Source organism: Elgaria multicarinata, chromosome 8 (assembly GCF_023053635.1).
Source record: "Elgaria multicarinata webbii isolate HBS135686 ecotype San Diego chromosome 8, rElgMul1.1.pri, whole genome shotgun sequence".
In the NCBI taxonomy this organism is placed as follows: Eukaryota; Metazoa; Chordata; class Lepidosauria; order Squamata; family Anguidae; genus Elgaria; species Elgaria multicarinata.
This window is the reverse complement of record NC_086178.1, coordinates 90,177,205-90,191,195: the sequence shown is the minus strand read 5'-3', so window position 1 is coordinate 90,191,195 and position 13,991 is coordinate 90,177,205. Positions and strand designations below refer to the sequence as shown.

The 13,991-nt window shown below is 44.1% G+C and overlaps 1 protein-coding gene across 2 annotated transcripts in view; it reads right to left on the bottom strand.

Annotated features, from left to right (window-relative positions):
- DNAJB12 (DnaJ heat shock protein family (Hsp40) member B12) overlaps window positions 1–10,436 on the bottom strand; it is a 39,760-nt gene extending 29,324 nt beyond the window's left edge. For both annotated transcript variants that reach the window (XM_063132985.1, XM_063132986.1), the window contains exons 1-2: window positions 10,262–10,436; window positions 201–375 (exon numbers count right to left, since the gene is read on the bottom strand). In XM_063132985.1, the coding sequence (XP_062989055.1) occupies window positions 201–375; window positions 10,262–10,394 (308 nt within the window). In that variant the 5' untranslated portion in view covers window positions 10,395–10,436. The remainder of the gene's footprint in view (window positions 1–200; window positions 376–10,261) is intronic.
- Between the last annotated feature and the right edge of the window lie 3,555 nt (window positions 10,437–13,991).

Below are 13,991 nucleotides of genomic sequence, written 5' to 3'. Positions count from 1 at the left end.
GAGCAGCTGGTCACAATGGCAGTGAGAAGATGGACTCACTGAAGGAGGTGGACCAGTGAGGGTGCCTTGCCCAAGGTCCCACAAAAACCTGGAGCTGGGACTGAGCTTCCCTCCTACCTCCAACTGTGACTGAAAAATTACTCTGTGACAATAACCTAGGGCTACCTGACAGACAGTCAAAACTGGAATGAAGCACTTACCTCTTAACTGCATCTACCTGATCCTGAGTGTAACCTTTACTGATATCCCCACCTGCCTCTCCATTGGCTGAAGTGAAGTCGCCACTCATTTTTCTACGGTTGGGGTTTGTGGATTCCTTGGTCTGGGAATGGCCATTCGATGACTGTTCACTCTTGGTGAGGGAGTCAAGTAGCACTACAAGGAAGAAAACACAGCGTTGAGTCAAATTGGTTCGCCCTCTTCCAAAACTTCCATTTCTTTCGCAGTTGCTACCAAATGTTCTCATATTTCCTGCTCCCCACCCGTCTCCCCTTTTCTGGTCCTTTCCCACAAAACTTCAATACCGAGAAACTAGAGCTGGCTGAGGTATCTACTCTTATATCTGGATATATCCAGAACACCATTTAATACAAATAATTACTTGACTAATAGCTTCGTGCCAACAAATCAATCATCACTTAAGCTTTGGGTTTGTCTATGGGTTCAGTTTCAACGAGAGGGTAAGAAGCAAGATAAAAGTTAGAGAAAGAGCCCCATTATAACCAGGGGCTCTTGCATTACCCACATTTCTTTTTTATGAATAAGTGAAAATGCAAACAATGTTATGGGTAGAGCTGAAGATTCCCTGCAAATGGTTTGGAGACCCAAAGCGGAAGGATAGGTTGATGACACAACAGGATAACTCTTGCTTGTGTTAGAGCCCCAAATGAGGTTAATGATGCAGAATATTTACTCATTTATATCCTTCTTAAACACAAGATAGCTTTCAATGATCAAAGCTATACACATAAAGTAATTAAAACAATACATTAAAACCAAGAAAGCATCACAACTCACAAGCTGGCTCATTATACATAGTAGGTTTTTTTTGTTTTGTTTTTTTTGTACTGTCGCTTGTCCTAAGAAAACATCTCCTTGAATTACTTCTAATTTGGTTGGTTTTCTAAAAACTGGGGTTGAAAAATTTACAGCTCCTGGATAATTATGGCTATGACAAGCCACAGAGAAAAATATTAATGTTTTCCATTAAGAGCATGGATACCTCTTGTTATGTACCAATGGGTATCTAATTAAATAAAATAAACTCTGCTGGTCTAAGACCGTAATAAATATTGATTCATTCAATAAAACAAACAAATACTCCACAAATTGAAGTGTCATGTGCAAACAAAATCTGGCATTGCTTCTGGAGGGGGTGGGGAGGGGAGGTGGCAGAAGTAAAGAAAAGTTATTCTTTCCAATCCCACTTGATGATATTCCTTTACATGGGAAGGAATACTGCGAGTGGAATTGGAAATATTAACTACTCCTCATTCCAACATAAGGCACATAAGATCGCAACAGCCATCATCTCTCAAATTTCACAAAGGTCGTACAGAGTAACTCAGATCTACTTCTGGAAAGAGCAGGAATATCAAAAGTACAAAGGCTCCCCAAATCCAGCTTTCACTGCAGCCTTCACTTTCTTACAAAACTCCAAATTCAAAGGGAACCCCTAAAAACAACCACTGAAGAAGTTTGTTCCTTCCCGAAGATGCAGCAGAAGCCAGGCACTGAGTGGGCAAGGTTTAAGGCCTGGTCTTGTCAAGGGATGCCGAACATGTGGCCCAGATGTTGTTGGACCGCGACTCGCATCAGGTCTAGTTGGCATCTCCAATGGTGAAGGATGATAGAGGTTACAGTCCAACCACACTTTCCCCATCCCTGGTCTGGTCATTCCTTATGAGCCCATCTGGCTCGGTATTGTCTGCTCTGAGAAGTGACGGCATTTCAGGGCCTTTGACGGAAGTCTTTCCAGCGGGGACATTCTCCAGCGAAGCATGAGCTCCACCACTAAGTTTTAACCCCTCCAACTAAGCTATGGTTGCACCCATTCTATCCAGCGACATCCAGAGGTGGGCAGAGGGGGGCCCAGTGGGGCCGGTTGGCATGGGCCTACGATTTCGAGGGCGCCTATTCCGAGTCCCCCTGGGCAAAGTTGCTTGATTTTTCTCTTGTTGACGATGAATTTGCCCACAGAAAAGTGCGTAAAGCATTTGTGAATGTGAAGAAGTGATGTCTTACATACATCTTGAATAAAAGTGCTTGCCATTACCATTTTTATATATCGTTCTAGTTCATTTGTATTTAGAACTGATTAAAAAATACTTAATGAGCAGTTTGAAATAGGGCCTACATTTCCCGTCTGGCCCGGCCCTACTACCAGCTTTGCCCGGCCCTGGCGACATCACAGGGTTTCCAGGCTGAAAAGGGGTGGAGCACTGGGGATGTGCTCCGCTTCTCCTTGGACTGGAGAAGCAGGAGCGGATCGGGGGGCTTCGCCTCCTCTTAAGGCAGAGGCGAAGAGGATCGGGGGAGCCGCGGAGCAGATCGAGGTGAAGGCGGATCCTTCGCCTCGATCCGGAGCTCCGCAAAAAAGGTAAGGGGGGGTTACTTGGCCCTGCCGCTGTCGCCCATGCGGCGACGGCGGCAGAGCCAGGTAAGGGGGAGGGGGGGGTCTTACCTGCATCCGTCCGTGGTCCCGCGGCTGCTTCAACTGAGCCTGAGGACTCAAACAGGAAGACTAGGCAGCAATAGGGGCCTATAGTTCCTGGTTGAGCCACGGGCTCTAGTGAAGCTGGGATGGGCCGGGACGGACACAGGTAAGGGGGAGGAGGGCCTTACCTGGCACCACTCCCCACCACTGCGGAGCTCCGATTCGGAGCTGGAGCTCCGCAGCAGAGCGGAGCGGCCCCTAGGCGGATCGAGGCGGGGCGGGCCCGATCCGCAATTTGCAGATTGGGCGCAAAGAGGATCGGGGGGTCCATGCACACCCCTATGGAACACTTAAGGCCCCCACCCCCACTTTCCCAAGCAAGCTCTGCCCTTCCAGTAGGAACCAGGGGAGTTCACCAGCTTTGCACAGGGTGACCTCTCTGCAGCACTGCTCTCTGCACTGCTTGCAAGTAGCAAGGCATTTCTTTTGAGTTCTGCGTTGATTTTGTTGTGTTTTATATTCCCCTTTTGATGCACAGATGATGCAGTTAGACATGACAAAAGATACTCTCAGACACCTTAGTAAATACAACCCAATCACAACCGAAAGCCTATTCCTGTGTTCAACAGCATCGCTTGGGACTTCCCAACAAGAGACTGCTGGGATTTTTTTACCCACCAGCAGGTACACTCAAATCAGCCACAAGCAAAACATTATTTGCCTGACAAAACTGTGATTTTTGCTCAAATATAAGCTCAACAGCCAACAATGGGATTCAGCAAAAGTAAAACTTTTAAGGCTGCTAAATGACCAGCAACTCCGTCTGCGAACTTTATTTTATTTTATTTATTACATTTATATACCGCCTCGCAGCCGAAGCTCTCTGGGCGGTTCACAAAAGTTAAAACAGTAAACGTTAAAAAGTATACAAAATTTAAAAACCACCAGAAACATAAAAACAAGAGTATCCATTTAAAAAACAACAGTTCTGGGGTCCGTTAAAAAACAAACTTAGCGTTGTTAAAAGCTGTTAACTGCCTGGGAGAAGGAAAAAGTCTTGACCTGGTGCCTGAAAGATAACAGTGTTGGCTCCAGGCGAGCCTCATCAGGGAGATGATTCCACAGTTTGTAGTCATCGGTTGCATCCATTCCATATCCTCCGCAAGCATCAAATTTTCATGCCAAACGCAGTGAACTGATGCACCAAAATATACTTCTTCCTATAGTTAGTTCCCCAGAGTGGTTAGTGGAATGGAATGTCAATTTACTCCATAAACTTCACTGGAAAAGAGCTAAGCATAACTTTCCCGTTAAAATCAATGAGCTGGATCCAGACTTAAACTGTACCCACTGAAAACAACAGGACCTAAGTTAGTCAAGACTAATTAAAGTGCTGTTGATTTAAACAGGGCTACCCTAAGTATGGCTAAGTTTGGATCCAATCCAATGGTGACCTACAAGTCTTGATTCTTGGCTGGATCATCCCTGAAATGAATGTGTGTTCTTAAGTAAAAATCTGATTATTTTTTAAAAAAATTCATTGTCTACTCTGTGATCAAGCTGCTTTACATACACCAAGTTGCCTTCCCCTGGTGCCCTTGAGATGTGTTTTCCGACAACTCCCCATAATTCCCAGCTACCATGGCCAAAGATTTGGAAAGGCTGCCTTACATGATCAAAAGCATGATCATGGGTGTTTCAGTGGACAGGGAGGGGAGGAGAGGCCAGGATACGATCCATCCTGAGGCCTCTCCAGCTTCCTTCCCCCCACCCATCCAAAGTGCCCCAGCTAAATGGGCAAAAATGTCCATCTAGAGAAAAATGCAGGGCAAGAGGACAGGGAGGCAAAGGTTTGCCTCTGCATTTGGAGGCTTACAACTATCAAGGGTACAACACATAGTATTGTGCCCTAACTAGTTGTACATTTATAAATTTAGACACTACATCATACTTTTGCACTGGATTCATTCAGGGACAATCAGCAATATCCTCTCTTTCTATATGCATAAGCGCTAAATTAGCACATTATATAGAGATATATGTCTTGAAAGCATGCGGTGGGAGAGAGAAAGAAATCTTTCCTTTAACCATCCTGGCTATTGTACTAAAGAATAATTTAAGCAATAATGTATAGAGTGATCTTCAATGTATGCTACTGCTGAAAGTTTTGTACTGTCAGCCTTGAACAGAGCTTTTCCACTTTTGATGATCTTGCCTCCAAAGCAAACACATCTGTGATTAGATAAGACAACAAGTTAACATTATGTACAATTTCCACATGAGAGAGCGAGAGCAGGGGAAGACACTGCAGGTGACCAGAGAATAGGGGGACAAAAACAACGACCCCAAACCCCAATGAATGAACAACCGCCCCTTTTTTGGTTTATGTAAAGGAAAAGTTCAAAGTAAGAATTCAAATTAGTGAGCAGCTAGCAATACAGTCTGATGTGTTTGTAAAAGATGTCTTACTCACTTTTGCAAAATATCCAGACAATCAGAAGAGCTCATGTTAAACATCAATTATGTTGTACAAGTCAAAACATCTAAGTAAAACCATTTCGGGGAGAGGAGGGGGAAGATAATTCCCAGAGTCGATGGGCCACCTCATTCCTAAGCTTGCCTTGCCGCATCTACCTATCAACACTTCTGAAGTTTCAACACTCAAATGTGTGTTGGCATTGAAAATCTAAAAATTAGTCCAAAAGGAAAGAAAAGAAACTTTGAGTAGGGAGAGAACTTATTGTAAGAAAACAGGAGATAACCTATTGAAAGAACTTCTAAAGATAACTAGAGAGGCATATGTATACGTTGTTAAGCAGATAATTCAATAGCCAATATCTTACGCTGATGCCGCTCAGACCAAATAATGAAACTTCTATGCAAATAAGGTTCTCTCCAAGTACAATATTGGGCAGATAGGCTAACCAGGATCTATTTTTCTTGGCAAGACTGTGCTTTGTTTGGGAGCACAGACTGAGGATGTACTATTGGACCCACAGGTCAATTAGAAAGCATTGCGTAGATTTGACCGTGCTAGTTAAAACATTGTAAGTATCTGAATCCCTTGAAGATCTACCAATGAGTTATGACTCTGTGGGCACCATATAGCTAAAACTTTGTTAGTTCTCTGTTCTGCCAGAATTAAAGTGCTGTGTATTTCTAAGGTTTCCAGCCTTTTACAACAATCATACAATTTTCTGCTTACTTATGGTGGATAGTGATTGCCCACAGATGGTAACTGAATGGCATGAGCTAAGTGCTTGTTCTCTCCCCCACCCCTGACTTAAAGGGTAGGAGCCTTTCAAGCTAAAAGGAAAAGTAGCAGAGCTATGTGGGTAGTTGACTGTCTGTTGTTCACAGCAGAGGTCACACACACACACACACACACACACACACACACACACACACGGAGGGGGAGACCTGCTGCCTCCATGTTGATCTACATTTGGTTTTTCCTGGCCCTCTCCTTCCTTAAGAGATGCCATCCCTGTAAAAGCAAACGAAGAGACAGCATTGCACTCAAAGCCTGACAAGGATAACAGCACAGCTATCTCTGATGCAGCTTTCTCAAATCCCTGAGTCCAAAGGAGGCCATAGCAAAAAAAACCCCACACCAATTCCTGTATTCAGACTCCCACTGGGGGAAGGAATGAACAAAGGGCTTGATCTAACAACTCTTCCCAATGGAAGTAGCTAGGGTTGCCAACTATTGAACTAGCCCCTGTCGCTGTGCCTTCAACAGCAGCTTGATATGCAAAATAACCGGGTGATAAGGTTTATCGCCATGCAGTGAAACATTTCACCTGCTGATTGTACTGTACTGTGGCTGTACTGCTATATGCTTTAACTTTGGCTAGTAAAGAAGGATCCCTTTATAAGTCTAGACAAGTGCAAATAAGTTTTAAATGGGATCTAACATAGGTTGCAATGTGCTACATAACAAAGGGTGGATTCTAGCCATTTGCTTGATCAGCATTTACAAGAGAGCCTTTGTAGTCAGTGACATTGTGGACATGCCCTCGCTACCCCCAAGTTTAAATCCCAGATCAGCCATTCACTTGGTGGCATTTCCTTTTTGGCTGACTCCTCCATTTGCAATAGGGCTAAAAAGTACCTACTTCACAGGGGTAGTTCTGAGGAGGAATGTGACGCACACTGTGAGGGATTACCCACCCTAAAGAGGCAATTCACAATTGAAAAATAAGTTAAGCAGGTGTTTTGCAAGCCATGGAAGGACTTACAGCTCTCCGCACTGCAAGTTCTTTCCCGCCCTATCAGAGATTTCAACACTGGTTTTCTTCATTAGAACAAGATATATAATTATACCTTTAGATAATAAAACACTTAAAGGACACTTCATTAAAGCCTTAATTTCATTGGGTTTCTTTTCTGTCCTACTGAGTCATCTTCAGTTAGGGAAGAATAAACTAACAAAACAAAGTTTTTAAAAATGTTGTGAAGGCATGCCAAAAACAAAGAAATAAAGTATACAGACTGCCAAGCAGAAAAACACGACGACGTTCAATTGCTTAGGACTTCCAAGACTACCCTTTCCCCTCCAACCTAGTACACCCCATATGTTTTGGACCACAACCCCCATCATTCCCAGCCAGCATAGCCAACCAATGTCCTTACTAGCTTGGGAGGATAAAGTAATCAATGGCTACTAGTCAGGATGGCTATATACTATCTTCCGTATGAGAAGCTCAGTGGTAGAGCACTTGTTTTGCATGCAGGTTTGATCCTTGGCATCTCCTGGAAGGGCTGGAAGAAGCCATGCCTAAATGCTGGACAGCCACTGCTGCTAGTTCACTGCTGACAATCCTAGGCTAGATGGACCAATATTCTGACTCAGTGTGAGGCAGCTTCTTACCTTTCTAGAGGCAGTGTGCCTCTATATACTAGTTGCTGGAGAACATGAGCGGAATGGTGCTATTGCATTCATGTCCTACATGCAGCTGGTTGACCACTGTGTGAACATAATGCTGGACTAGACAGACACTTTGTCTGATCCACCATAGCTCTTATGATCTTACATCTGAAGGGCACCAGGATGGGGATGGCTGTCCAAGACACTTCGGCTAAAATCAGAGATTTCAATGGGATACTGCCTTTTGTTAGGGGGCAGCGCCTCACAGAACATCGTAAAATTCCTAGAAGGAAAGCCTACATGTGGACTGCCATATCTCTCATCACATGTAGATTCTCATATGCATATCCTCGGATATACAATTCATCATAAGAATCATCATTTGGGAAGCCTTAACATTAGGCTATATTAATTTGGACATTTCGAGATTTCTTATAAAAGAGACACTTCGAGTCCCGGTTTTCTATATTTTACCCAAGATACACAAATCGGGATTCTCATATGCATACACACAATACACATGGGAAACTGAAGTTGGCCACGTCTTCCCAGTTTGTATACACCACAAGTAACATATGGCAAACTCTGTGAATGTACAATCATTACCCAAGAATTCAAGTATTCATATGCAAGGCTAAGCTGAAGGGTGGAGGGTTGTTGTTTTTCATGACAGATTTTCACCAGCTGATGATTAACTGAGGAAAAGCAGGGCAGCAAGAAGGGAGAAAGAGTTTGCCCACTCAAAGTGAAAGCAGGAAGCACAGTAGAACTAGCAGGGATTAGTTTGTAGGAAGCAGCAGCCATGGTTTAAAATAAATAAAATGAACTGATTTGGGGACAGTCCCCCTCCCCGTCCCGCAAACAACTTCTTTCACCCCAAAATAATGTTCACATATGAACATTCAGTGCAGCCCTATTCTGTAGGTACTTGTATTACCATCTTTCCTGACTGAGGTTCTTAAAAGGCTTCCTGATATTCCCACGCACCCTATCAAAGCTGTTAATCAGAGTTGTTTACATGCATTTTCTTCACTTTATAGTGGAAAGCTTTGTTACTCAGTCTGAGAGCTAAGGTCAAAGATATGTGAAAAAGCAGTAACAGCACACTTGAGGCTATGCTAGCAACACTTTTGAGTTCTAAAGTTCACAACATCAGTTCACAAGAGCCGTATAAATTAGCAGCTCTGCATAGATTGCAACCTTTTCTTCTACAAGAGGGTGTGTGTTTTTAGCAACTATATGGCAAATAAAAGTTCAACAGATCTAGCTTACATAGGAAATGTTGCACCTGTCTCTACAACTTAGAAAGATAGAAAAGGTGGCATCCCTAATTCCATGACACTAGACAGCATTTCTTTTGCTTCTCCACCTACTCAAGAAAAGTGTGCCACAGGAGTGGGGCATCAGGTGATTGGGAAGGGCAGAGAGGGAGGAAAGAGTTTGGAGCAGGGACTATGCATTTCTGAATGGTGTAGTAGGGTGGTTCTGTGCTGTGACAAAGGGGAAAATCCAGCCTAAGTCCTACTTAGAGTAGACCCATTGAAAGAAATGGGATTTACATTAAGCATGACTAACTTAAATTCAATGGGTTTACTCTAAGTAGGACTCAAGTTAGATTTTACCCCAAGAAAACAGAAAGATTATAAGGAGGGGCAAAAATAGCAGCACTGATGGCAACAACAATGGGAAAGGGAAGCTGAGGCAAATAACCACAAGGCAGAGGCCATGCTGGGGAAAGCTAGACAAGTTGCTTGGTAATAAAGGGGCAATGATGGTAAAGACTAGGCAATTGCGGGCAAACACTGTGTGGGGATATGTGTGACAACTTCGGAACATAAGAATCAACCTGCCTGGATTGAACCAAGGATCCATATAACCCAGCATCCTGTTTCCAACAGTGCCCAGTAAGCTATCTCTGTGAAGCCCACAAGCAGGGCATGAAGGCAGTAGCCCACCCCTGATGTCCATCCCCAACACCTTGTGTTCAGGAAATAGGGTGTCCCCGAATGAAAAGGCTCCATTTAACCACTGTGATGGATGGATGTAGATTTCACCCTACTGTATGGAGGGTGGCCAGTCATTTTAAATCGAGGAAGTGAGTAACTTGCGGGAGGGTGCTTAAAACCGTGGTGCTAAAGGCAAGCAACTACCACTGGTGCAAGGGTGAAAAAGTGGTTTTAGGGAAGGGATGGGGAGGCACGATAAGTTGAGTCAAAGCCCCAAAACAAGGCCTATAGAAAATATAAAGCAAATCATAAATATTGGGGGAGAAAAGCCTCAATATGTCGGATATGAGAAGGCAACGGAGTGAGGGGGAATCTCCACAGGGTGGTCGAAGGGAACCTCTGTTCCGGGGGGGGGGAGAGATTGGGGGGGTATTTCTATACCCCTAGATGTGATGTTGCCCCATCATACAAGGCGCAATGGCTTCTGGGAGTTGTAGTCTCCGAACTCAGCTGGGCGAGGGCTACCACCTCACTCCTCTCGTCCAGAACACAGAGCCAGCTTTCTCAGCCAGGGCTTCCATTATTCCCCGTTCCCGCAAAGAAGACTTCCTCGAAGGCTCGTCTCACAGCCCGTATTGCCCCTCCGCAACAGACCAACGGGGGACTTCAAGCCCCATGGTGCCCCGCGCCGCCACAGCTCGCACGCACGCGCAGTACAGGTGAGAGGTCAGGCCGGCCGCCGTAGGCCCCGGCCGCTCCGGGCCTCCCCCCTCCCCGAGTCCCGCTCACCGCGGACCCGCTGAGACGGGTAGAGGCGCTGCGCCTTCTCCAAGAAACGACGCGCTTTTTCAATCTGGTTGGCCTTGATGGCGGCCACCGCGATAGCAATACAACGCTCCGCCTCGTCCCTGTTGGATTCCATGGTGGTGGCGGCGGCGGCGGTGGAAGGCGCCGGCGCACACTGATTCCGTCACCTGATAATTGCGCAGCGTCCCCTGCTGGAATCTCCCTAATTGTGCGGGCTATAGGCTCTACCGAACAGTTTGTGATAGCCGCGATGTTTGTGGCCGTATTCACCAGAATAGCCGGGCAGTGAGGGTGATGTGGGAAGAACACGGATGTGCCCAAAACAGAGACAGCCAAGGAAATAATTGTCTTTACATTCATGTGTTTGCCCGGGGAGCCCGGAGAATAAAAGGAAACCCATTGTAAATCTTTATCAAGAATAATTAAACTATGTGAAATTCCAAAATCCATGCTGCAGTAATACCTTTATTAGGCCAACTGTGCAAGCTTTTGAGATCCCCATATCTCTTCGTCAGTCAAGATGTTAAAAAGATGGAGCGGGCGGGGTAGGGAGGTGAGTAGATGTTGATGTCACATTGTCTGCAAATCCAGATTAGTTAGTCCTAGGTGTGGTGGGGAAGGCTGCAGGTCATGGGTACAGGAGGGCTCTACTGCCCCTGGTTATGCTGGCAAAAAAGTAGGATGAGGAATGTTGCATCGTCCAGTTTGAAAACTATTAAATCCAGCAGTTCTCAGGAATGTTTTCCATCCTGGTCAAGGTACACCCGCTCCTTTTTTCAGTGGATCAGTGAGAGAAATTAGGCAGCCTTTTTATTTACAAAGCAGGAGTAGATAGGCTGACCATATGAAAAGGAGGACAGGGCTCCTGTATCTAACAGTTGTATTGAAAAGGGAATTTCAGCAGGTGTCATTTATATATATGGAGAACCTGGTGAAATTTCCTCTTCATCACAACAGTTAAAGCTGCAGGTGCCCTGCCCTCTTCTAAATCTGGTCACTCTAGTATAGCTCCTGCAGCTTTAACTGTTGTGATGAAGAGAGAATTTCACCAGGTTCTCCATATATACAAATGAGACCTGCTGAAATTCTCTTTTCTATGCAACTGTTACAGGAGCCCTGTCCTCCTTTTCATATGGTCACCCTAGGAGTAGAGGCACGCTGTATATGATCAGGTTTGATTGCATAAGGAAGGATGCTTTCATGGTATATTTCAATTTTTAAAATTAGTTTACCCACAATTTTATGGCCTGTTTTTACAGTAAAGAATCAGAGGCATGTAGGTATAGTTTAATGCTTTATCAGTTTTAATGTTTTAATAGAGTGATCAGGCTTTCTCTCACACAAAAATAAACCTATGTTGTTCTAGCTTGAGGCTGGTGCTTCCAGATGTAGGGTTCCTAGCACTACCAATGGGCAGGTAATGTGCAGCAATTCCATCTTTTTTTTCCTGCAGTGAGAAAAAAAGACAGAAGTAGTACCCAGAAAACAATTCTGTGAATGAGGCAATTAGTTTCTAACCCTTTTATTTGTGGATATATAAGAAGTGTACAGGTGGGATTTTACCAAATTGCTGACTAAGAATTAAACTGATTCCTGCCTTCTATTAATTTATTTAATTAATTTCTGTACCACTTTTTTGCCAATGTGCCCAAGGCAGTTTACATTTTAAAAATAGAGAAACAATGTTACCCCATGCCACCTACCAATTACCAAAATATAGTTCTCTCTGGGCGGTTCTTGTGAACCGCCCAGAGAGCTTCAGCTATTGGGTGGTATAGAAATGTAATAAATAAATAAATAGGCCATCTGAAGATCTCTTCAAGGACTCCTGAGCTTCTCCCCTCTTCTGTCTTTCCACAAGCAACTCACAGGTCTTAAGTAGCCCCAGGGAAGGTAGCGGAGGGCCTGCCCCCGACAATCCTCTCAGGGTTTCCTGGCCTGGGCTAATTTGCTGGGAAATGCTCTGGAGCAGATTTTCAGATGGCACAGAGGCTTGGAGAGGAGAGAGGGAGAAAGTCCCATCATGCTAGTGGACGTCAGTTAGCGCAACATTGGAGTTAGCCCTATATTTTTGCAATAAGTTTAGAATCCATTTTTAAACCAGGTTCTTGTTCTTGTTTTGTTTTTTTAAAGGGAAACTTAATATAGCTGAAACTTTTTTTAAAAAAGTGTGTGTGTTTTCCAGCATCGATTTTTATCCAGCATGCTTACCTAGAGGAAGAACTGTCAGTGGGTATTAAAGAATGATAACTTGGCAGCCTCTGGCTCAGAGTGCATTGTTCATTTCTTCTTGTTTTCCCAGTACAAAGTAATATGTGTTTTCTTCCAGTTCGGCTGTTTTCTCAACAGTCAATGAAAGTATCTAATAAAGCAAAAGCAATTTTGATATAAGGACCTATGGACCTGTGTAAGTAGTCAAGTAATTTTGAGTTTTCCTCTCATGTTTTGTGTGATTGCCAGACAGGATTATTACCCTGTAATTCACAGCTTTCTGGTACTTAACTTGTTCCATTTGTAATCCACTACTAAGTTCTAAATTATAACCTTGCAGTTGACAGACATGACAAAAGCTATGGGGAAAAGATGGCTCTCTAATGCTGCTTCAGATACTAAATTCCCATGGCCTGCTCTGAAGATGCATGATAGAACAACCTTACTGAAGCTAAGCAGGTGTGCACCTGAACCCTGGATGGGAAACTGTTCAGGAACCTTATGTATGCTCTCTCCCTCTTGGGTTCTCAGAAGAAGAAAGGTGCTTTAATAACAACAACAACAAATTTATTTGTTACCCCGCCTCTCCCTCTGGATCGAGGCGGGGTACAACACAAATGCAAACACCACTTTATATGAGTGTAATAACTTCTTAAATATGATATATTGCTGGAGTGTTAGGTTTTTTAGAATGTTGATTTTTAGAGAAATCCTCTACATCTGGGTAGGCAACTTGTGGTCGTCCAGATGTGTTGGACTGGAACATCATTGACTATGCTGGCTAAGGTAGAAGGGAATTGCAAGCCAAAACTTCTGGAGGGCTACAAATTGCCTGCCTCTGCTTTACATCAGGAGTTTATCTGTAACAAAATGTGAATCCAGGTCATTCTGGTACAAATGGTTTCATCCAGGCTTGCTAATAGATCTCCAGAACTTATTAGTCCACCAAAGCCCCTAGCCGTATGTTAATCATCAGAATTTTGAAAGGAAAAATATATATACATGCAATTCTATACGCACTTACTGGGAGTAAGCTCCACTGAAAACAATGAAATTTACATAGCATTCCTAAGTCCCAGCTTCCTTGGCTCGTAGGGGCTAGGATGGGGTGGATATGCCCCTCTGGCCCACTGGCCTCCGTTAATATTTGCAGAAAGCTCCACAGGTACAAATGTACCACCAGCAATGTTCCTGCCAGTAGTAGACCCTGAGGGCAGGATCAGTTGAGGCTGATGGCTCTGATGTCATTGGGCAATGAATCCGCTCTGGGTTTTAATCAGAACTCTTAAGGAGCAATACAGGGTGCTGAAACCTACCCCCAAATAGGTTCAGTACCATGGACAGCTTCAGTAGGGTGACCATATAAAAAGGACAGGGCTTCTGTATCTTTAACAGTTGCATAGAAAAGAGGATTTCAGCAGGTGTCATTTGTATATATGGAGAACCTGGTGAAATTCCCTCTTCATCACAACAGTTAAAGCTGCAGGAGCTATACTAGAGT